The following is a 22,531-nucleotide window of genomic DNA, read 5'->3' on the forward strand; positions in this document are numbered from 1 at the left end:
TGGTTAATAACAGACAGGGCTGGAGATCCTGGTGGGTTGTGAGATCAGTCAAAGGCTGAGCTGCCATACAAAAACACTGGCACACACTGACCATACACGCAGCTGGCGAGCATGCATCGAACGGCCGGGGCAAACAGACTGTCCAGCGGTCAAATTCGCTCGAATAACACGAGGCAAACATTTTATGTCCGAGCGCACATTACAGAGTGTGAGTCTTGACTTAAATATGTCGTCCAGAATTTGTAAAATGGTGCTCATTTATTTATTTATCGCAGCTTTCTAGTAAGCCTATTAAATGAAAATGGCTGCTTAACATAAGACTAGCAATTAAAAGTCAATTTTCCGGGTGAACAAATATATTGGTTGAAAAGCAAAACATCTTATTTAAACAATTTCTACAAAGCTCAGCATCGACTTTTCAGAGCCCTCGGTTTGTAGCAAGGGAGAGTTTACAGCAGTGCGCAAAAGCACAGATTCTTTTTAGGTCGCCGTTTAAAAAATACTTAGCAATGATTTTGTTTTCTTGTATGTATGTTTTGAGCTCAACTTTTCCAATGGAAGGCATTGTTAGCAGATATGTTGCAATTCCTCAATAAGTGCAGGACAAACACATTGACGTAATGCAGATTTTTATGCAGATGTTTATCAAAATCATAAAAATGTATACATTGATTCAAAAATTCACTGTATCGAATATAAACTGAGGATATTACTTCTCTTGGCTACACTCAAACAAGTTCATGATTAATTTCAGGAAATATTCAAAAAATAACTGCTTATAGACAAATGTGTCATTGGTGGACAGTCTAATCTGCTGTACTCTGGTCTTCTCCGGTCTGGTGATATATCTACAGGTAGCAGGAACAGGTCAAGACAGATAGAGTAGTTTTAAACTGTGCAGTTCTGACTGATAGTGTCAAAACATTGATCTGACCTAAGATCTGCTCTGTCCTAATCCTGATTGTCAGGTGTGTGGAGTGCAATTTAGAAAGCCACAGTCAACTGGCTGCCGAGGCGAAGTTGGCAAAATTACATCAGACTGCGAGAGATTAATCCAGCTCAGACCTGATTCTGATCTGCCAAATTTCCTTCCCTTTTCTCTGTTGCCGTTCTTTGGGTATTTCTTTTTTTTAGCCTTTCCTTCTCTATGCCATGTACAAATTATTGTCAGGCAGACATTAATTTATATCTCAGCTGCCAGAAAGCAAATCCTCTTAAAAAAATGATCCTGCCAGGGTGAATTTAAAAACTTCCTGCACAAAAAGAAGACATTATTCTTTTTTAATTTCCAGATTAAGGCATTTTGGGACCAGGAGGAATTAAATAAGATTGGTAGGAGGACAATCAATCTTGCACTTACTTATGTGGGGATGGGAGGATGCTGGATTATATTACTGACTGTACACTCTTGGTATGTTTGTGTGGAGTAGACTGTTGGTTTGGGAGAGCCGAGATCGCCGAACTGAAGTGTTTCACTGGAGAAAGGAGAGGTGGAGATTATAGTTGTGGAGCTGGGTGGGGGGGGACTGGACTCGAGGGAAATCCCTGGTCCTGAAATAGCTGGGTAGTTTGGATAGCTTGTTTACACTCTGCCACCCCAATTTGGGCATGGAGGTGAGAGCAGGAGATGGGCCAGACCAGTCCTGCCGCTGATAGCCAGGCAATAATAGCCACCAGCAGCACACTGGGGATCTCAATCACATCGCTTCAAAAAGGGTGTAAATGGGAGACGGAGGGTGGATGTTGATAGGAGGTAATTGTGTGTCTGTGTCCACCAAAATTGTATCCTTGCAAAGCTGCATTTGTGACTCATCAGCACAGAATTGAATTGGATACCTGTGCCGTAGTCGCAAACTTCTAAACTAAAACTGAGGACACAGCAACAAAAATAGTATGGAAGCCCAGATATGCCAATATGTTAATTAATACTCAAATGACAATGTCATTTTCCACTGTGTGCACACAATGAACAGACCAAGCTCTCCTTTCTATATTTTAAACTTGGTGATTACTGCCACGATGAAAGTGAAATTTTCATTGGCAAATAATTTTAAAGTGTACTGCAAAACAGAGCAGGGCCATAAAGATTTTCACATGGAAATGAAATGGAACAAGAGTGTACAGCCATGCTAGTGGGTCTGAGAGGTTGTACTCAACCTGCTGGGCTTTGACTAAGTATTAACATCAGCATGCCAACTTGCTCACAATGACAGTGCTAACATGCTGATCATGATTAGGATCATGGTTTACCATATTCACCATTGCTTTCATTTTGCTAGCATGTTAACTTTTGCTAATCAGCTATAAAAACAAAAGAACAGCTAGATTAAAATGGGAGGAATCACCAGTTCTAGCTAGTCTAATGGTTAAATACACTTAAATGCCAATTTATGGGGGCTCGAGTTTGAAGACAAAAAGAACAATTTTTGAATAAATTGTGAAATTAGCCAACTGGAAAACTCCTGGATCAGTTCTGGACAGCATTCAGTAGTGTGCAATTAGAGGACACAAGACTTACAATCTGTTTTTCAAAGTCCTCCTTTCACAGAGTGTACTGGCGTGGCCTTAAGAGTCTGAGTCATGCAAACAGAGTTGATCCCCACCCCCCCCTTTATTAGCTGTCATCTTCTAGTCCGGTTGGATTTATCTGGCTGTGCCAGGGCCTCCCAAAAAGCCAGCACCCAACCCCTCTCACCCCCTCTCTCCTTCACTTCATCTCTATCCTCCAGCCAGATAAAACAGAAACTGAGAGAGGGAGATTCTTGGCAGCGCCGGTGCAGCGTTCTTACCCTGAGGCTGCAAAGAAAAAAGAGAGGGGTGGAGGGCTGGTGGGAGGTGAGCATTCAATCTGAGGTTTGATGTGGAGTCTGCTTTTTAAAAAGAACAATAAAAAAAAAGAAAGCACACACAGCAAAGTGATGCAAGTGTTGAAGCACTTTGTTGTCTCTTCTAAGCACCACTGGACAGTCACTCACTACCCCGGCTAGTTCTATCAACTGAGGCATCATGCACGAAGCAGCTGACAGTACATTTTACATGATGTGACACAATCTCTGGCAGCCATGATGGACGACCTCTGTGCATTACGCTGCTTCCCTTTCCCCTTGTTCTTTCTTGTCTTTCTACTCAAATTTTCAAAATACACAACAAACATTTCCTATGAACCTAATGTTACTGAGCCATGATGGTTCAACAGAGGTTTTGAGATTTCAAATGCTGAGACTTGTACTTGTATCACCTCAATACAGTCAAAGTTGCACCATTTTGTAAAAGCATTAGCTTTCAATGTAGTTTCACCCCTGAACTGTACTCGGCTGCAGGGATTGATACTCCTTAGATATTCTGTTTAGTCAAGATAATCCACATGCCTTGAAAGAGCTCCTACTCTTTCATTAGCCATGGCTTCAAATAGGCTAACTGTCATTGAGCCAGTCTTGGTTTACGTTGGCTTATGATCATCAGTTGTAATTATCTGAATTTTGAACCTGTATAATCATGACCTCTCCACTGGTTTGGTAAGGTGGGTGGTTCTAAACTGTATGATAGCCACTGCTAAATATAAGCTATCTTCAGGTTTCTGCTCTCTGGGTCAAAGACTTTCAAGCTCAGTAACTGGATGCCAACCAGAATGCCTGTTTGGAGTTGTAGCTGACTTCTCTCTCCACATCTTTATATACACAGGCTTGTAGCTTTGTGTTTTGTTTTGTTTTGTTTTTTTTTTTATCAAAGAAGCAGATATTTTATAATACAGTTACTCATCTTCTCTATGGATGATTCATTCGAGAGAGTTTGATATCCATTCAAGCCTTGGAAAAGCTCCAGTTGCAAGCCATCTGATACTGTCTAAACAGAAAATGAACTGTACTCTTACTTCACACTTTAGTACTCTATTGAATTGGGTTGGCAGCAAGACATTCAGCAGTGATGATCTCAAAACCTTTGTGAATTAACCTAAAATGATCTGCATGGCAATGGCAAGTTACAGGAGATAATTTTTGTCATTTGTGTGGCGTGTCCCTTTAAGATCATAATAGCGAGTTTATTATTGCCATTAGTGTATTTGATAAATGATCTGGCTGGCTTCTTAATCAGCCAAAATGATGCAGAAAAGCAAGACTTAGAACAGGAAAACTGACCTACATACAATTTGAGAAATGTTACCACAATATTGAGCCATTAATAAGAAGAAGGCAACATCCAAGCTGTGGCTGTTGAGAGATCTGACACATAGTCTGACACACATCACACAAGTGCAAAGCATCTGTCGGGAAGGATGAGGAGAACGGGTGGAGAGGGAGGGCAGAGGGGAGGATGAAGGAGGGTCGGTTAGTCAGTTAAATGAAGGAAGGGAAGGCAGAGCTGCAGTGCTTTACATACCCCTGACTCTACAGGCAGCTGAATTAGGCTCAGCTGGGCATGCAAGTCCTCCCGCTTGGACACTTCCTATAGTGGAAGTGATTGTTGCAGCCGGACAGGAGAGGGAGGCGCACACAGGAAAAGAGGGACAGAGGTGAGAGGTGGAACCACAACAATAGACAGGAGCAGAAGGAGAGAGTTAAAGGAGATTCAGCCTGTTGTAACATTTTGACTTTATCATGCAACAGATCATATCAAAGCAACTGTCCCGGGTCACAGTGTGCAGCCATGTGCTGCACATGTGTGTTTCAGCAAACTTGAATTAGTTGAAAGCATGAAAAGTCAGGGCAGCAACGAGTAGAGCACAGCCATGGTTTACCCTCCAGTCGGTCCATTGATGTTTTGTATGAAAATCACTGGGTCAGGAAGCAGTAATGAACATGACCTTGACATATAAATTTAATGACACAGCAGTGCAGCTATGCATCACTCAGGACATACTGTGCTCAGCATGGAAGCATTCCTCTGCAGCTGACTTATCAAGTACATACTGTATGTGTGCTTCGGTGTGAACTGTGCATGTTTACGTACGCGTGAAATGTATGCTTCTCGTCACAGTGAGAGGTGTAATTTAAGAGAACAACTTTTGTCTCTCTGCTGTTAATAGGTCTCCATAAAGAAACATCGGTCTGGTTGCACTCTCTGCAGTGGATGTTCACACTGTCACAACCGGATAGAGAGACACAGAGAGAGAACCATGCAGTATGAAGAAAATGGAGTATGGGGTAGATAAAGAGAAGGAGGGAGGAAGGAGTTAAGTCAAGAAAATTAAAGTAGGCAAAGATGACAGAAAGAATCTCCATAAAATGATTTCCCCACTGCCTTTATGTCCAAAGCAATATGGACATTAGAAGTAATACCTTATTTTTGTGCATGGTTGCGTGTGTCTTCATCCATACATCTCTCCTGGCTTAGCTCACGTCGTTCAAGCACCCGTTACCTAGCAACCCTGACGCAGGGAAAGTTTGGCCGCCTAAAAATAAACTTAGTGTTTGCAGAAAAGGATGTTATGTTGATAAAGGAGAATGAGAATTAAGCCAACAGCTATGTGACGATACAGGACAGCTGAGGGGGAAAACAGCGGCCACAGTGGCCACATAGCATTAGGAATAAGCCGTTGGAAACAGTCTCTCTTTACAAGAGTGAACATTTTGTTATGAAATAACTAATTTTTTTGTCACCTGGGAGCAGCAAAAACAAACTGTGACCACAACATTAACCTATTATCGCCCCTCAAGTTGATGTGGTAAACTTGTTAGCAAACTGGCCACATCTAGCAGATAAGGAGCAACGTTAGCATTAGCATTAGCATCATTTTGCAGGTGTGTTTCTGCCCACTTGACAAAGTAAGTTGAATATTCACTCTCCTTTTAACTCTGTTTTTGGTCTGCACCAATGCCCTGAGGGAAATATCTGGCCCATGTGCTGCTAAATACTCTACCATGCTCACCTGCTAGTTGCTAGCTGCTGCTTAGTGCTAGCCAAGATGGTGAATCCTTGGAGCTTTTTTGCTAAAAAAAAAAAACGCCATCTGACAGTGACACTATGAGGTAGATAAGGCTGAATGAAAACAAAGGTGAAGGTCAGAAAACCAAAACAATTAGCTGAAAAATGCTAAAAGGTTCTGTAGAGCAGAAGGCAATGCCACACTTTTTAAAGACAAGAAGTCATGTGATCTATTGTTGATAAACTTGTTGATTTATGTTTGTATTTCACAGGGAATGTGAAAGCTAGTTAACCTAGCCTGCTAACATCACAACCTGCTAATCAACCTCGCCTGTTAATGTCAGCACTGCATTTGGTTGACTGCCTGTGTGGGACAGATATTGCACCAATCAAATTACATTACCGATCTCATCAGTTGGTGCCAAAGGTTCACGCCCCCAAAACACCGATGAAAGGGGTGCTGCCACTGCAGAAAAATACATAAAACTCTAAATTCTTCTTTTTGCTGATTAAAATTTTGACCAAATAAAAACACAGGTCAAAACAAACAGCAAGGGCATAGGCTATAAACTGGGCTATACACTTAGAAGAAAGTCATTCTACTTTCAGTTTGACTTTCAGAAGTAAGCAGAAGTGCCTTATTCCAGTCTTGGCCTGCATGTAAAGCCGTCATCTTAAGCAGCTTTGGTCAATGTCTCCCAGCTCCTATGTGATTCCATTCACTGCAGTCACGAGCTTGATATTTGCACAGCAGATAAGCACAAAAGCAGGAGAAGCCCATTCCAATTAATCCATATTTTTATGTGGCTGTCAACCTCTCTCTCTGCCACCCCTCATCTATTCCCTCTTCTCTCATCCACAGAGCCAAAGAGCATCAGAGATCGAAGCATAGGTGCTGTCACCCCTTAAAGAAAGAGAGTGGGGAACAAGTAGACAGCTAGAGAAAGGCTGAATACTCATGTGGTTTACTCTCTCATCTCTTCTCACCCTCGATGGCTTACTTTCAGTCACTCTATCTGTATCAAGTAAAGCCCTGTATGCTCCAAATGGGCTGGCTGAAAGTGAAGAGAGGTCGCTCAATGGGTTTCAACTTCTTTGCTCCCTGCAGACCTGAAAATGTTCCCAGGAAACTGGTTTTCCCAGCTGCTGTCTATAATATATATATATATATATATATATATATATATATATATATATATATACAAAAACAGCAATTAATCCACCATCTACACTCTCCTTTTCTTGTCTCTTGCTCTTTTCTGACAGAGAAAAGAATCGCAAACATAGTGTGTTGGTGGATAAAATATTGCTTTGGTTTCATGACATAGGAAGAGTTGCACTAAGGATGGGAAAGACCAGGGGGGCATGAAAAGAAGGTATCCGAGCATTTGACTGATGAAACAGGGGTTGTGGGAGTTGTGGGCTGATGCACAGTCTAGTCTAGCAGACATAGTTTTCTTATGATGTACTTTATGGCATGACTGCATTGGCAAATAAGCAGAACAATAATGAGGATGACTGCTGAGATAGTGGGGAAGAGTGGGAGGAGAAGAGGCTGACAGCAAGATGAAGATGAAGAGGAGAGGAAAATGAAACGCTGCAACTAGTGTGATCTCATGTCCTCACATAACCCGCTGCAGAGAGTGCAAGGAAAGGTACAGGTTAATGCCCATATGTTTGTGAATTTGTTATGTAAGTGTGGGCGGGAACATCCATCCATTAGTGTGATGTGTGCCTGCACTAAAAAATAAGCACCTCATTGAATAATTTAGCCTTCCAAAAACTAAAAAAACTACTAAAACTAGCATGAATAATGACAAGAATATATTAGCATTAGTGTTCAAAGCATTTTCAACCTCTACAGAAATACCTGGAAGAAAAGACCTGGAAGAAGGCCAGATCACTATGCAAGATTCAACAAGATGACCAGCATTTAAAACAGGATAAATCTCACCCTGAAGGCAGATTCTCACATTCTTTCAGGAAAAACAGGATTTCAAGACTGAATTTCAGACACAGAAGCTAACTAATTTATCCTGTAAGGTTTTTCTATGGTAGCTCTGCATAAGTTAGTTTCGTACAACGCGTGTGTGACCAGCAACATTATACCTCTGTCTGGAAACCCTCGACCAAGATGGCCACCAGCAAGTTGAAGAGGACGTAGTTGCCAAAGGTCATGAGCGCGATGAAGTAGAGGGCAGCTACAGGGGAGGTGGAGGCCATGCCGTTATATAACACCTTGTTCCAGTCCTCCTGGGTTAGGATCTGGAGGAGAGAAGAGGAAAAACGCATTGGGAGCATGGGGAAAGCACATCATTGTAGAGCAGTTGTTTTAGGTTTAAAAACAGAGGGTCCTTGATTTCAGGTAAGAAGGAGACAAAAGCAGGCCTGTCATTTCCAGCCTGCAACCATGAAAATTGGTTGTGATGACAACTGTCATTAGCAGATTATCAGCTGTAGCAAGCTAGCTGAGCTAACTCCAAGAGGTTTTAGGATGGCGGCTCACAGATTTGTTTGAAAGTAACATACACTCACATCCTCATTTTGTGCAATATTACATATTTTTTTTGACTGTTTTGTATATTTGTATTTGTATATTTTGTATATATATTTGTATATTTTTGTGTATTTTATTCTTCTGTGCAATAGTATTAATAGTATTAACACTATTTATTATTAGTAGTAATCTGAAGGCAGCATACCATTTCTTTTCCACAGTTATTGTGACATTGCATATTTTTGCATTTTTATATATATATATATATATATATATATATATATATATATATATATATATATATTTTTTTTTTTTTCATGGTCAAATTTTTTGCTTGTATAATATGTACCTATATATAGTCAACTTTTTACTTTGTACTTTGTTATTTTAATTTCTCTATCACTGTTGCTAGTTTTCTTTCCAACTGTTATTACATGCTGCTGTAATGCCCAAATTTCCTCGACTGGGATAAATAAAGTTTTATCTTATCTTATCTTATCTTATTTCGTAACATTCTAAGGTAGCTTTGGCTGGAGTGTATCAAAATCCAATAAAGAGCAGGACACAGCAGCTAGCGTTACCACAACATCTGATTGCAACCAGAAGCATCTTCCACAAACTGCATAAATACTACACAGTGGATACATTACTTTGGAGCAGGGCTTTATCAGGACATCTCATGACATCAACATGTAACTAATTCTCAAACTTTGTGATCAGATGTTTTGTTTGAATTATGAATTGTTGCTATATTTAGAGTGATAAATACTCTACTGTATTAAATGCAGAGATAAAGGATGGATGGTTGGACTCCACAGAGGACCGTTGAGTTGATTCACAAATCCATGGTGACATGATGTAAGAGGCAGGCCTACTTAACCTATGTAAGATGCTCGGAAAATTAGATAAGTGGAGAAAATGAGGGTGATAGATAAAGGCCAGACAGTTAGAGGGGGGAGGAGGTTTGAGAATGAAGAGGAATATTTGATTTGATGTACTTTATTTGTTCAGCAGGAAATTGTCTTTTCAGTCTGTGAGGGGGGACAGCTCCTGTCCAATAAAGCAGGAAGATGTTAAGTTGGTTTCTTGGGGACACTTCAGCAGGTACGCTTTGATCACACAGGAAGTTCAAGCATCCAGACGGAAGATGAACTTGCACACCTTTAGGTCATCTGCTGCTGAATTTTACTTTCTCAACAGACTGTGAAGCTGCAGTGAAATTGGCCATAACGCAGTGAAATGTGACTATTTAACTTATTTGAGTTAAGCGAGGGGGGAGAAAAGGGTTTATGCTCACCTGGAAGACAGTGACTATGGCCCAGAGAAGAGAGTCAAAGTTCTTCCTGTCTGGCAGCGTGTCTCCATCCCTCTCCGACCCAAACTTACAGCCAAACAGATGCATCCCCAGGATACTGACACAGGAGAGGACAAACAGGAAACAGACAAAGGACTGTTTACATCAGGCCAACCCTTTTGATACAGTGCAAACACTAGACTGTATACTGAACATTAATGATAATCACTGCCCAGAGGACCATCATTCAAAACCATAACTAGAAGTATTCAACTACTACAAGCATTAACTCTGGTTTTATGGTCAAATACGTTGCAAAGACAACAAAAACATTATGTATGGAGCACTGTCTGTCACATAATCAACAGTCACTGGTTTATTAACAGTTGACCCGTGATGCATTGAGGCAGAAATATTGCCAGGAAAGGGAGTGGAAATGAAGCGCTGATGCCAAGTTCAGTTCAGCACCATGGAGAGCGTCACAACCCTCGACAATGACACCTTATGCATTTCTGCAGGACACTCTTTCAAATAAATGAAGATTAACGGCAACAGAAACCAAAATGAAAGTTATTTTTAATGCTTTGAAAATAAAGGGATAGTCCAATAATATTTGCTCTCTGTCTGAGAATGAGATGAGAAGATTACAGAAAATGATTGAGTGAAAATGCAGCTGGGAAACAGGTAGCCTGGCTCTGTGCAATGGTAACACAGTCCATCTACTAACGCCTCCAGAACACACTAACTAACTTGTTGCATGTCATTTGTCGAATCAGTACACAAGCAGTGGTGTGAAAACGACAATCTGTGGTTTTAGAGGGAGCTGTGTGCTGTCAAACTTCCCTGGCTAAGCTCTGGAAAGTCACAAGTTCTTCAACAAATACAACTAGTTAGAGAAGGAAACTTCCCCTGAAACCACAGATGGTCATTTTCTGGTCCTGCTCGTGTGCAGACGGAACAAACACACTTTTGAATTTTGGTCCGAGGGAGCCGGCTGGCTTCCAGTCTTTATGCTAAGCTCCTGTATTTGACTCCTGTCTCTAGCTCCATGGTCCAGGTGCATCGGTTTTCTCATCTAACTCTCAGAAAGAAATGAATGCCTGTGCTTTCTTTTTTCTTTAAATTTAAACTTTAAAAGAAAAAAATTCACCATTTTGGTAAATATGCTTATTAACATACTAGCTATCTACTAGATATGTACTAAATAGATTAGAGTACCACTAAAGACTTGGTAACATGGACAACTTTGTAGTTTAATGTGGAAAAAGACGGGAGTTTGTCCTTAGCATTATGCTAAGTCTAGAGTTTAGTCTAGAGTTTAAGTCTAGGTCTGCTTTTTTTGCGTTGTTTGAGTTTCAGTTCTGTGATGCACCCTGCAAAGTTCTGAGAGGAGGAAGCTCAATCAGCATAGCTAAATATACAAAGAAAGAAGGAAAGAAATTCAGTGCTACATAAGGAAGACGGCTAAAGAACCAGCAGTGAGTCTGCACTGCAGTCTGGCTTTTATTCACAAACACAGACACTGAAGCTCAACTGGAGCTGAGGGATCAATGAACAGGCCTCTGCTTTGTCAACTTGGCAACTCTTCACTGAATCCAGGGCTGTTTATCTATGCATATACGAGGCTCTTGGAAACTCTATGTGTGTTTGTGTGTGTGTATTGGAGTACACGTGTGCCCTCGCATATATGCATTCACATATGCTGTCTTGGGTTAGCAAATGCAGTCCTTTCTTTTAAACTACACCTAAAATCTCCCTTTTACAGGAAGGATTTTGTTTTAGTAAAACAGTTGTTTTACATGTTTTTATCATACACTCTGCTTTTATTTATGGTTTTGTTCTTTTTAGAAAATCAGATGTAGAGGAAGAAGTCCTCTTTCAAACTACCACACCAACACTATACAGTGTAATACAATAACCTAGATGTAATTATGAATATGTATATTGGTTCTAATAATGTAGTCATGTGCAGGTGTTTGGCATTACTTCATGAAGCCAAGTTAGAACATTGATTCATTCAGAATTAAAGTGACCATAATCATTTCCACACAGTCCTGATGGAGCAGATTAAATTAGATTAAATAGGAGATTTTATGTGATGTTTCTTATTAGTCATAGATATTTTATTATTATTTGTGGTTATTGATAGATACTTTGATTTTGAAGTTTTCAGGGGCTTTCAGTGAAGTTACCTATTTTTGAAAGAAACTAATAAAGACTTTGTGGTCCTACTATATATACGGGGACCCCTTGCTGATAGGTAGTCATCGGTTAGGGTTTAAAGTCCCCTGCACCTTTGCACATATTCAACAACAAAGCCCTAAAAACTAATCAAAACAAAAAACATCTATTATTTCTTTAATTATCAGGTGTGTGTGTGTGTGTGTTTGTGTATTTGACAAGTGCAAAAAACCTCCACAGTTTTGATTTTGTTGAGCTCAGCCACAGGCCTAACCAGGCTGAAAGAAAGGTTGCTGACAAAAAGAGGGAATCACTTAGCCTCTTCATTCCATCGACTCCTCTCAGTCTTCCTGCCATGTGTCCGTACTGATTTCTGCTTTTCTCAGCTCCTTGCTTTCCATGTTACTAATCTACCAATTTACTTTCATTCCACACCTTTGTGCTTTCAATTCCATCTACAGAATTTGTTTCATGGTCACTGACCAAACTCTCTTTACTCATCGGTTTTCTATTTCAACTGTCTTTGATGTCGTTCCTTCATTAGCAAGAAGAATTTGGCAGTTCACCCATTTTTTTCTTTTATGATCCACACACATCTATTTTGTGCAGTGGGAGTCTGGATGCAAGATCACTCCCTCTCCCTTTGGCTACCTGAAGATGAAGATAAAGAGCATGAGCAGCATGCAGAATGTGGCCACGTTGTCCATGGTCTTCATCAGCACCACCAGCTGCCTCTGCAGGGCCGGCATGAAGCGGACCAGCTTCAGGACCCGCATCAGCCGGAAGGTCCTGAGCACCGACAGACCGCCGCCCTGCTGACCCACGATCTCCCACACACTGTCCAAAGAGAAGGAAGACACACACACGCGCACACACACACACACACACACACATTCATGTTAGATCCAAGTCATCAAACAGCCAAAAGCCCTAAGCAATGACGTCTGATCCAGACCTATTTCAAGTGTACTGGAGTTTATCATAATTTGTTTACTACAAACAGCTGCCCGCTAGAGCTGGAAATGAAGTTGATTAGAGCCATGAGAGTGAACTAAAACAGGAAACTTGAAGGTTGTAAAACCAAAACTTTAAGCTGAAAGATGCTAAAATGCTGTGTCGAGCTGAGGGATCGGCAGAATCAGGGGATGATTTTCTGTGGGTTCATCACCACAAGCAACACTTCATAACATCTGTCATTACTAACACTAACATGTTGAACATGAGTGATTAAAGCTAGATACTACTTGTGGCTAGTTACACAGTGTTTAAAATCAACCAAATACTTATCAACAGATAACAAATAATAATCAAATCGTAATAACTGACAAAATGATGACCCTGTGTATGAAGGGCCTTTAGCTTATGTGTTGTGTGGCTCTGCAGCTCACCTGATGACCACGATGATGCCGTCAAAGATATTGTAGGGGTTCTTGATGTAGCCAAAGGGCCCGTAGACCAACACCTTCAACAGCATCTCCAGAGAGAACAGGCTGGTGAACACGATGTTACTGATCTCCAATGCGTTGGTCAGCTCGTCAGGCTGGAGACACACAGAGACAACGAGAGGAGAGTGGTTAGTGCATGACTGTGGCACGCCTCGTTTTCAGCCTGACCGCCGGCACTTGAATTTCGTCCAACATAACTGGATGTGCATGCATCATCTGTGTAAAACCTGCAAATCACCGGACTGGAGTAGCAAGACATTTATATGACTGTAGCAACAACACCTGCTGTGTCACATGTGCCAGTGACTAAATTCAATTCAAACATGACATGACAAATCTGTCTTTTTACACTCAACATAATACAGACACTCAACCTTTATCTCCCACCAGGACACACACACACAGTGTTCACAATGCTGCCGCTGAATATGCCTGGGATGTCTGCTCAAAGCTCATCAGAGAATTGGGCTGCCACTCACATCTGCATCAAACAGCTAGTGTGCACCGTATGTGTGTGAGTATTTGAGCATGGGTGTATGTGCACCAGAAAAAAAAACAAAGAGAGAAACAGGCAGCACAGACAGACAAGAGAGAGAACACAAGCCAAAAGATAAAAGGCACGGCACATCCAGATATGACACGGTATGTAAATCAGACATCTATAGCGAGTATCCGTAATTATCAGTGAGGAGAAAAGAGCCGGTGGGAACGCTGTTATGTGTCTGTGTAACACCCCAGACAAGCTTCATGAGGCCTTTCATCTCCATGCAATAAACAGTTTACACAACTCAAACACGGTGTCATACACACACATTACACTGACATGACACAGAGGACGGAAGGTGTTGAGGGTCTGATCTGCGCTTGCATGCACTCCATCGCAAATGTGTAAGCGAATGTGCGCACGTGTGACTGCTTACCTTACAGTCTCTACATCCCACCGTGTGCGTGCATGTGTGCGTGTGTGCGCGTGTGTGAACTGCAAGTAGAGTCGTCATCCTGGCGGAAAACATTATCCCCAGGCTGAAACCAGGAGGTAATGTAATGTCATGTAAACAAAGTGTGTGCCATTAAGCCCGTCCTGGTGGGCTGCCACTAATCACTGTACACCATGACTGTTTAAGCAGCAACTACTCAAAACTAGCATGACTACAGAGGGAAAGGAACGCAGAGATTAACATCACCAGATGAATAACGGCTCCTCATGCCGCATTACGGCACCAGTTTGTCTAGAGCTCTTAAGCAAGTGACACAAAGCCACTTGCTTATATTATCAATGGTATTGTTACGCCGCTTTTAGGCCTTATGTCGAAAATGGTTGCTCTAGTATCCCTGCTTTAAAGCAATAAACATTTGAAATGCACTTAAACCTAAGCTTTCATCTGGTACATTTGGGACTGCACAATACTATGTGCACACTCAAGAGGTTGGCAGTGGGCCTGAAATTCTTTTTTAAAAAGGAAATATAGCACCAATAGTTAAGTATGAGAGATGATTTAAAGAGTAAGCACAGTAAGTAATCTAAACATCGCTTTTGTTTACCTCTTTAAAGGATAGGAGGATGTATACCACTCTCATATCTGTCCATTAAATACAAGGCCACAGCCTGCAGCTGCTGAGCTTGGTTTAGCACAGTCGTCATTTTAACATTTGTACAACAATAACAAGTTAATAATTGAGCGTTAGAGCTGCTGGTAGGTGACTTTGTTCATCTTGGACAGAGCCAGGCTAGCTGTGTCCCTCCTCTTTCCGGTCTTAAAGCTATGCTAAGCTAGCTGGCTGCACTGATGTGGAAGTGCCGTCCTGGGTGTGTCAGTATACGCTGTGACATCACTTTGCACAGGCACACAGAGCACATTTGAGATAACATCCATCAGTGAAGCTAGGTGTGCACACCGGTGCAGGCTTCAAACTCCCAACCAAAGAGGGCAGCGAAACAATGCTTTTCAGCCTTGTGTTAAGCGACCCTTTAACTTCACCTGAAATAAACCACAGGAGCCATTTACATAACAGCAGCATGGCAGCAACACAACTACTTACAGAACTTTTGGAAATTTGTGGTTGAAACTTGGAATGGGGTCATTCGGTGTGTGCATGTGTGCTCAGTGTTAGCACAGTCAAAGCCAACCACTGTCCACAGGAAACTTCAATAAGAGCACGCTGACAGCATGTCCGCATTTGAACAAGTCAACCCTTACAAGCCATTGCTTGGTATTAAGTCATCACTCCCATAAGAAAAGAATGCGGCAGTTGGCCCTGAGGCAGGAAAGAAGGTCCAGCAACACCAAGGCTGAACATTGCGCCATAATTGAGAGCATGAGGCTTCCGCCCTGAATTTCACTGATTCATGATGAATTACCACACTTGTTGTCACAGCGACTTTTAACAAGATCTCATACCTCAGTGACAAAAAAGGGTGACACTGTGACCTATGACCTTTATTAAAAGTATACACATCGGTGTATTCTGATTTGCTGCTTGTGTGGTTGAACTTCTGTTAACTTTAGGTGACTAGTACTTAGTAAAGATCATGGTCACAGTTAAGAGAAACCAGCACTGACTGCTGGTAGGAGAAATTATGGGAACAGCAATCTCTAAAGTCAAACTAAGACAATTTCTATTCCCAGCTATGAACAGGGACTGTGTGCCGACCCTATCCGCACACTTATGGCCCTTCTCTTTTCCATTAATATTGTTCTTTCGTGTTCAACATTGCCAACCAAAAATGCCCTTTTTGTATTTTGTGGCTTGGGATGAATGCATTCCCTGACTTAAACTAAAATTAATGAAGTGTTGCCATAATTAATTGGTTGCCCCTTCTTTGTGCAAATAAACTTAAAATGGGATTCAAAGAGGATCTGAAGGAGGTGATTACTTGTTTTCTTCATTTGTGGCAGGAATAATACACATGAAGTGAGTGTTTCATCACATTACTTGTTACGTATTTTGGTGCCGGCATCATGCAATACATGTGCAATGTTAAATGGACAGTGTAGACAATATGTACAGAGAAGAGGGCGACATATTTCCCCTCGTGTCTCTTTGTTAAAAGAGGATAATTTGCCCAGAACCTGCAGTGCCGCTCCAGCCGGGGAACCCTGCTTCATGAAAAACAAGCTTTTCTCTGTTTCATCTCACCCTTTTGCTATTGTCTGTGTCTCTTCTGTCTGTCTGTGGGTTCACAGACACAGACGAATCTGTTCGTTTGATCCCGCTGCTTTATTGTGTCCATTCATTTGGAGTCTGACGAGCGAGGCGGCGGCAAATCCTTCATACACGCGCGCACACACATTGTGCGATTAAGAAGAGTTCAAAGGGTAAACAAATGCCGGGGCACTTAGATGTTTATGTGTTCTTTCAGATGAATGCCCTCACAAACAGCTATGTGGAGACACACGCACTCACGCACGGGCTAGTGTAACATCTCAAATGCATAGAGGTGCATCCAAAAGTTACACTAAAAACCATGTGCACCCACACACCCACAGGCCACACATGCAAACCCACACTGTGAGCTCCACTCCCACACTCATTACCATGTATGCACACACACTGTATACACAACACTGCACTCACACTTATAACCATGCGTGTGGATACACGCATGCAAAGCCTGCGTTATAATAGACGCGATTGATAAGCCAGAACAAGAAGTACAGTTTTTATGAGGTGAGACTTGGACTGCAGACATCTGGCCTTGAGAATGAGGTTCAGGTCATTATTTTTCCCCCACTGTTTCTGCTCTGCTATTGTTCCAGCTTGTATATTAGACATTCCTCAGACATCATGCAAGATTACTGCAAGAGAATGAGACCATAAAAACCTTTTGCACACATAGAAACGCACACGAGAACACACACAAAAGACATGGAGGTAGGAAAATACTTCCACAAACACACACACACATGCTAGCGTCACCAAAGGTTCACAGCCATCATCTTATCAAACAGCAGAAATTTCTTAATTGACTAATGGCCACTGAGGTGTGCATGCTACCTAGAGGGAGATGAATGTGTCCAAGTGCACGAGTGTGTAAGTGAGAAAGACACTCGTGCTTTTCTAATTGCTTCCTTTGATGGCTGTTTCCTGGGTAATGAGGCTGTGGGAGCATTAGGAGGTAAAGTGTGTTAGATGAGGAATAGTGTAATCTGGTTAGCGCTAATGTAATGTCACCTAATCTGATGTGATCTAATCTAAACGGGATGCTGCAAGCCGCTCGGCTCCACACTGTCAGTGATGTAGCACGTCGTCTGGTGTGTGTGTGTGTGTGTGTGTGTGTAGGTGTGTATGTGTGTGTTAGTTTAATCAAGTGTCTTGAATACTAAAGTCGGGGACATTTCATGAAATGGAGAATGATACACTCATCATAATGGTTGGTTGGTTGGGACTCATTAATAATGATGCTTTGTCTCTGTCATCATCAAGTCTGCATCAATGCCCTCACATTTAAGATGTTAAATATTAGAACTACGCAGAGATAACAGTAAGAAGGAATTTACTTTGCTTTTTAGATCTTTTCGAAGTATTTGACGTGGTTGACCATGGCACTCGACTTGGTTGAATTCCAATTTGTCCCCTAAAACTTAACTCAAGTGAAATATTAAAGGAATAGTTTCACATTTTAAAATTAAATACACTTATTTGCTTTCGAATCAACAAGTGAATCAAAAACATGCTATTTTCCCAACTGTCATACTATTCTTGTAAAGATATACTATGCAGGATTTTCCTTGAAAAAATGTATTAACACATACAAAAGTAATCTCTCAATCACCACTTATGTGTTTATCTGCAGAGACCCTGCCCTCTACATTTTCTTATTTTCTTATTTTGTTGTCGCTGTGATGTTTCTGGGGTGCAACCTTTGGGTAGTTGGTCTGTTGCCCCCAGCCAGTACCAGCACGCAGGTGAGGTCTGGACTTTGTAAAAAGGTATCGACAAGGTGCCAGACCATAAGCAGCGTGTAACCAAGAGAACACCATGAAAATGGCAGACAGTGCCACAAACTGTTCCTGCATAGTACAGCTGTAAATCTGGTGTTCCACAAGGGTCAATTTTAGGATCCTTGCTGTTTTTAATGTACTTACATTCTGTATTCAATGACTATTTTACATATTAAGCACCATATATAAACTAAGATCATTCATCAATGCCTAATGTGATGGAATTTTCTGTCACTTGACTACATCTAGTGGGGAAAGGGGTCATATTCAGGCCAGCTCAGGATCCAGGTGAAGGGATTGGTCTGTTTTGCTCTGCTGGAGTACAATGAGGCTGTTGGGTTGTTTAGGGAAACTGAAGAGCCAATCGATTGATCACACATATTCTTATTACCTGAAGAATGACCATAATTGGGCCTGAACCTGATCTAGCGCTCCCAGCTAAGGTAAAGGCCTGATCACAGGAAACATCCCTCAGAATTTAGGTGGCATAAGGCAGCGTTCACACTGTGTTGGTAATCTCTCTGTTCTCCTCGGCCAAGCATCAATTAACCTTCCTGCATTAAGACATTGAAGTCTCCAGACAGCTTTCCTTGGGTGGGCACAAGTAGACAATATACAACATTTTTCCTTCACACCTAATTGTAGATTGTCTTATATTATTTTACTTACAGAATATTACATATATTGTCTTTGTGCTGTTTTCAATTAAGTATATGTCAAAACACATTAGCAAATGATCACACCGAATTTTATTTGTGTTTTCCACAACGTCCCAACTTTTCTGGAAACAGGCTTGTACATGCAGAATTTCTGCACTACATTATGTTTATATGATTGTAGTGGGCAGTAGCAGTCGCTATACAAAACTGCAAAAGGTTTACAGTATCATTTACAAAGGAGATTGATTAGAATTATATTTTATACCCACAGATTTCCTTTTTATAAGCTCTGTCATTCTCATCATCTCCCAAATCAACAAACTGCAGGTTTCAGTCATTCAGTTAATACATTGTTATTTTAAGATGAAACCAGAACTTGATGGGACAACGCGAAAGGGATAAAATGGTAGATTCAGAGCAGGAGCTAGAACTGAGAACTTGCTACGTACAGGCAGCGCGTTATTTGACATCTCACTGAACCAGGAAATAACTGGATCCATCATTTGATCACTTCATTGATTCTGCCGTTTTGATTTCATGGCTTTCAGGGGGGAAAACACCTCCCTCTTTAAACCAGGATTAGGAGCTGTTGTTTTGTCGTCCATGTTTAACCACTGTTCAAATGAGAAGAACACTTTTCTTAGGCCTGTCTTGGAGGGAGGCCAGGGTTTTCAGATGCCAACTCTGCGTTCTTGGGGCAGGGAGGGATAAAAGCTGGATAAATATTGTCTCTGGTTAGAGCAAGATGTTCGGTGAGAGGGTCTTTCCACTGTTTCTCTGGGTTTGGCAAGGGGAGAAACAAATGTGTGTGCACACAATACTGCACGAGACTGCATCAAGAGGCCTTCAAACGCATATTAACACACTGACAACTGTGCATTAATTCTACTACCCCTGGAAATGAGATGGGTCATAACTTAAAAACTACTGTTAATGTCAGTCCTTACGTGGACCTAATTCTACTTAAATGTAAACATAAATGTAAGGCAGATGGAAACAGAGGCCTGACTGCCTGACTTTGTATCGAGCGCCATCATCAGATCAAAATTTGACTTTGTCCAACACTTTTTATGATCAGTAGCTGCCAAATTCACGATATTCCCATCAGCCTCAGCTGTCCAGTGCTAATTAGTAAATATTATTATTTATGCTAACACGCTACAATAAAATGATGAACATGGTACCTGCTCAACATCAGCATGCTGACGTCAGCATTTAGCTCAAAGCACAGCTGTGCCTTAATGTAGCCTCACAGAGCTCTTGGTGCTTGACCCCGTGTTCAGACATTTGCAGCTAAAATGCAATGCAAGCAGTCACCCTTCACTGGATTTCAGCTGAGTTTTGGTGTCAGTTTGAACTATTACTACAGTAACTAATTGCATTGCTGCAAGGAAACACAGACGCATGCTTCTACGCTTCAACTGCACTCAACAGAGAGCTTTGTAAGGCAAATCTGCACACCAATTTGTTCATTTCAACTGGGATTCAAAGATGGTTGAATAGCAGGTTGCAGTGCGTTTCAGGCACAGATGTGTGCACACTGTGTTTGTGCACCTCTGCTTTTAAAGCCAATCCCAAGCACTTGACCCTAACATGCCATTCTTGAAGTGGCTCCTGCCCTCCTGTCCTCATAAAGTGAGAAAACAAGATCAAACGCAGAAATGCATCACCATAGAGCCGCCCTCAGGAGTCGAAAGACCCACTCTACCGTACATGCATTCTTTTTCAAGCACATATCTTTCAAGGGTAATAAAGTTAAAACATCGCCTGTGGGAAATGTAGACTAAGTGACCCAAAAGTGACTTCAGATCACTCTGTGCTCATGTAGCAGCTCCACACTGAATCAATATTCATGTCAGTGCTAAAAAAGCCTCCACCGTAACAGCAAAAACAATTTCCAAAACAGGAACCATGCATTTTACCCCACTTCTCCCTCGGCACCCCTGTCATTTTTATGCCTCTTTACGTCTCCTCAATCTATTTCGGCATCAGCGCAGTTCATCGAGGGAGCGGGAAGACTGACAGGAGAGCGGCAGGGACAGGAAGCAGGGAAGACAGGGATGGGCAGTCTCTGTGGCTATAGAGACTCAGAGAAGTTTCTTATGTAAAGCGAGAGAGACGTTGACCTTCCCAAGTAAAGAGACTATGGGCTGTGTCACATAGTTGGCAGACCCACAACTATTCCATCAGCTCCACCATAAATGGTAACACTCTTAAACTGCACAGAGAGATAAAGCAGACACCCTCTCCTTACTCGTCCAACCCGTCCTCCTCCACTCTTCCACCCATCACTCCCTCTATCCCTTCACCTCCAAGTCCTTACACTCTGTCATCCCTATCCAACACTCTATTTAATCATCCCTTTATCCTTCCATCTCTGTGCCTTGCACACATTTACATTCTCTGCACTTGGCCCTACTGCTACCCTCAAAGCCAGAGCATGTATGCACCGTTTCCCAAGCAGCACAGAGTGTTTGTGTCAACATTTTTCTGAGTGTGCCTTTAAGAAATAGGAAGCAGGCAGGGGGGCTCCGTTGTGTGTCATGGACAGTGAGCGTTCAGGCGCTTTAGCTCCATGCACACTGATGTCTTGATATGTCTGTGTTGAAAGGGCACGTGTGTGGATGGTGATGATCTGTTTGGTCGGTCGACTCAAAAGGCTGGTTTATATCTCAAAAGTCAGTATGCCAGTCCCAGAGTTACAAGTCTTTAATCACAATACAGATATTCTGCAAAATGATAAAAACTTAAGGCTAACCTCAACCAAATTTTGTCTAGTTTTCAACCCCTTTGCAGCTGATGCAATACACATTTCTGCCAATGGTTTCTCGTAGCGCTCCACCAGCAAAAGACGTGAAGAAGACTGCTAGCCAGCGTAAGCAAGGATTTAAACAATGCATCTTTCTCTTTAGTTAGCCACTACCTGTCTATCTGTGGTTTGGTGGCAGGCAGGTACCATGCAGTGGGTTTAGCAGAGCTTTTGTACTGAGCTCAACTTCCTGCTGCGGCTAAGAAACAAAACCACAACAGTTGAGTGGAAAGAGACTAAAATGCTTTGCAGAGCTGAGAGGAACTGCACGGTCGGATGATCATTTTCTATGGGTTCATCACTACCCCTCTCACATACAAGTAGCCATGTGATTAAGTGCACTCCTATTATAAAGTGCGAGTTGAGAGATGGCAGGAAATGACTGACAGAGATGCAACAAAGGTGGCTCAGCTGGACTCGAACGGGGTACACTTCGGTTCATGGTTGGCATCTTAAACCCAAAGCCACACAGTGATAGATTAATTTTCTTAACATATTCTGATAAAAAAATAGCCTCCAAGGATTAATACATGCTGAAGTACTGAAATATTTCTATTTCATAAGCAAATCGGGTGAGAAATAAATTAAAAGTTGTTTTCTGGCAAAGGTCAATGGCAGTGAAAAATACTGTAATATGGAATCCACACACGCATGCAAACACAGCCAGCAAATATTGTCCAATTGTCAACATATCCTCTTGTGTCAGACACACCCATCCAGTGCATAATCAGCATAATTCACAATAAATAAACACATCATATATAATTACTATTATTGCCAGCAGAAACGCTGATTGGCCTTTAAAAATAGATTGAAGCTTGATTCACTTTGTACGTGTGTT

At 41.6% G+C, this 22,531-nt stretch overlaps 1 protein-coding gene across 1 annotated transcript in view; it reads right to left on the bottom strand.

The window, feature by feature from the left end:
* Positions 1 to 22,531, bottom strand: part of cacna1g (calcium channel, voltage-dependent, T type, alpha 1G subunit) — a 229,602-nt gene that overhangs the window by 71,325 nt on the left and 135,746 nt on the right. The window contains exons 10-14 of the mRNA XM_041963433.1: positions 13,223 to 13,374; positions 12,486 to 12,671; positions 9,657 to 9,771; positions 7,972 to 8,127; positions 4,378 to 4,443 (exon numbers count right to left, since the gene is read on the bottom strand). Coding sequence (XP_041819367.1) covers positions 4,378 to 4,443; positions 7,972 to 8,127; positions 9,657 to 9,771; positions 12,486 to 12,671; positions 13,223 to 13,374 — 675 coding nt within the window. The remainder of the gene's footprint in view (positions 1 to 4,377; positions 4,444 to 7,971; positions 8,128 to 9,656; positions 9,772 to 12,485; positions 12,672 to 13,222; positions 13,375 to 22,531) is intronic.

The sequence above is a fragment of the Chelmon rostratus genome, chromosome 21, assembly GCF_017976325.1.
Source record: "Chelmon rostratus isolate fCheRos1 chromosome 21, fCheRos1.pri, whole genome shotgun sequence".
Lineage (NCBI taxonomy): Eukaryota > Metazoa > Chordata > Actinopteri > Chaetodontiformes > Chaetodontidae > Chelmon > Chelmon rostratus.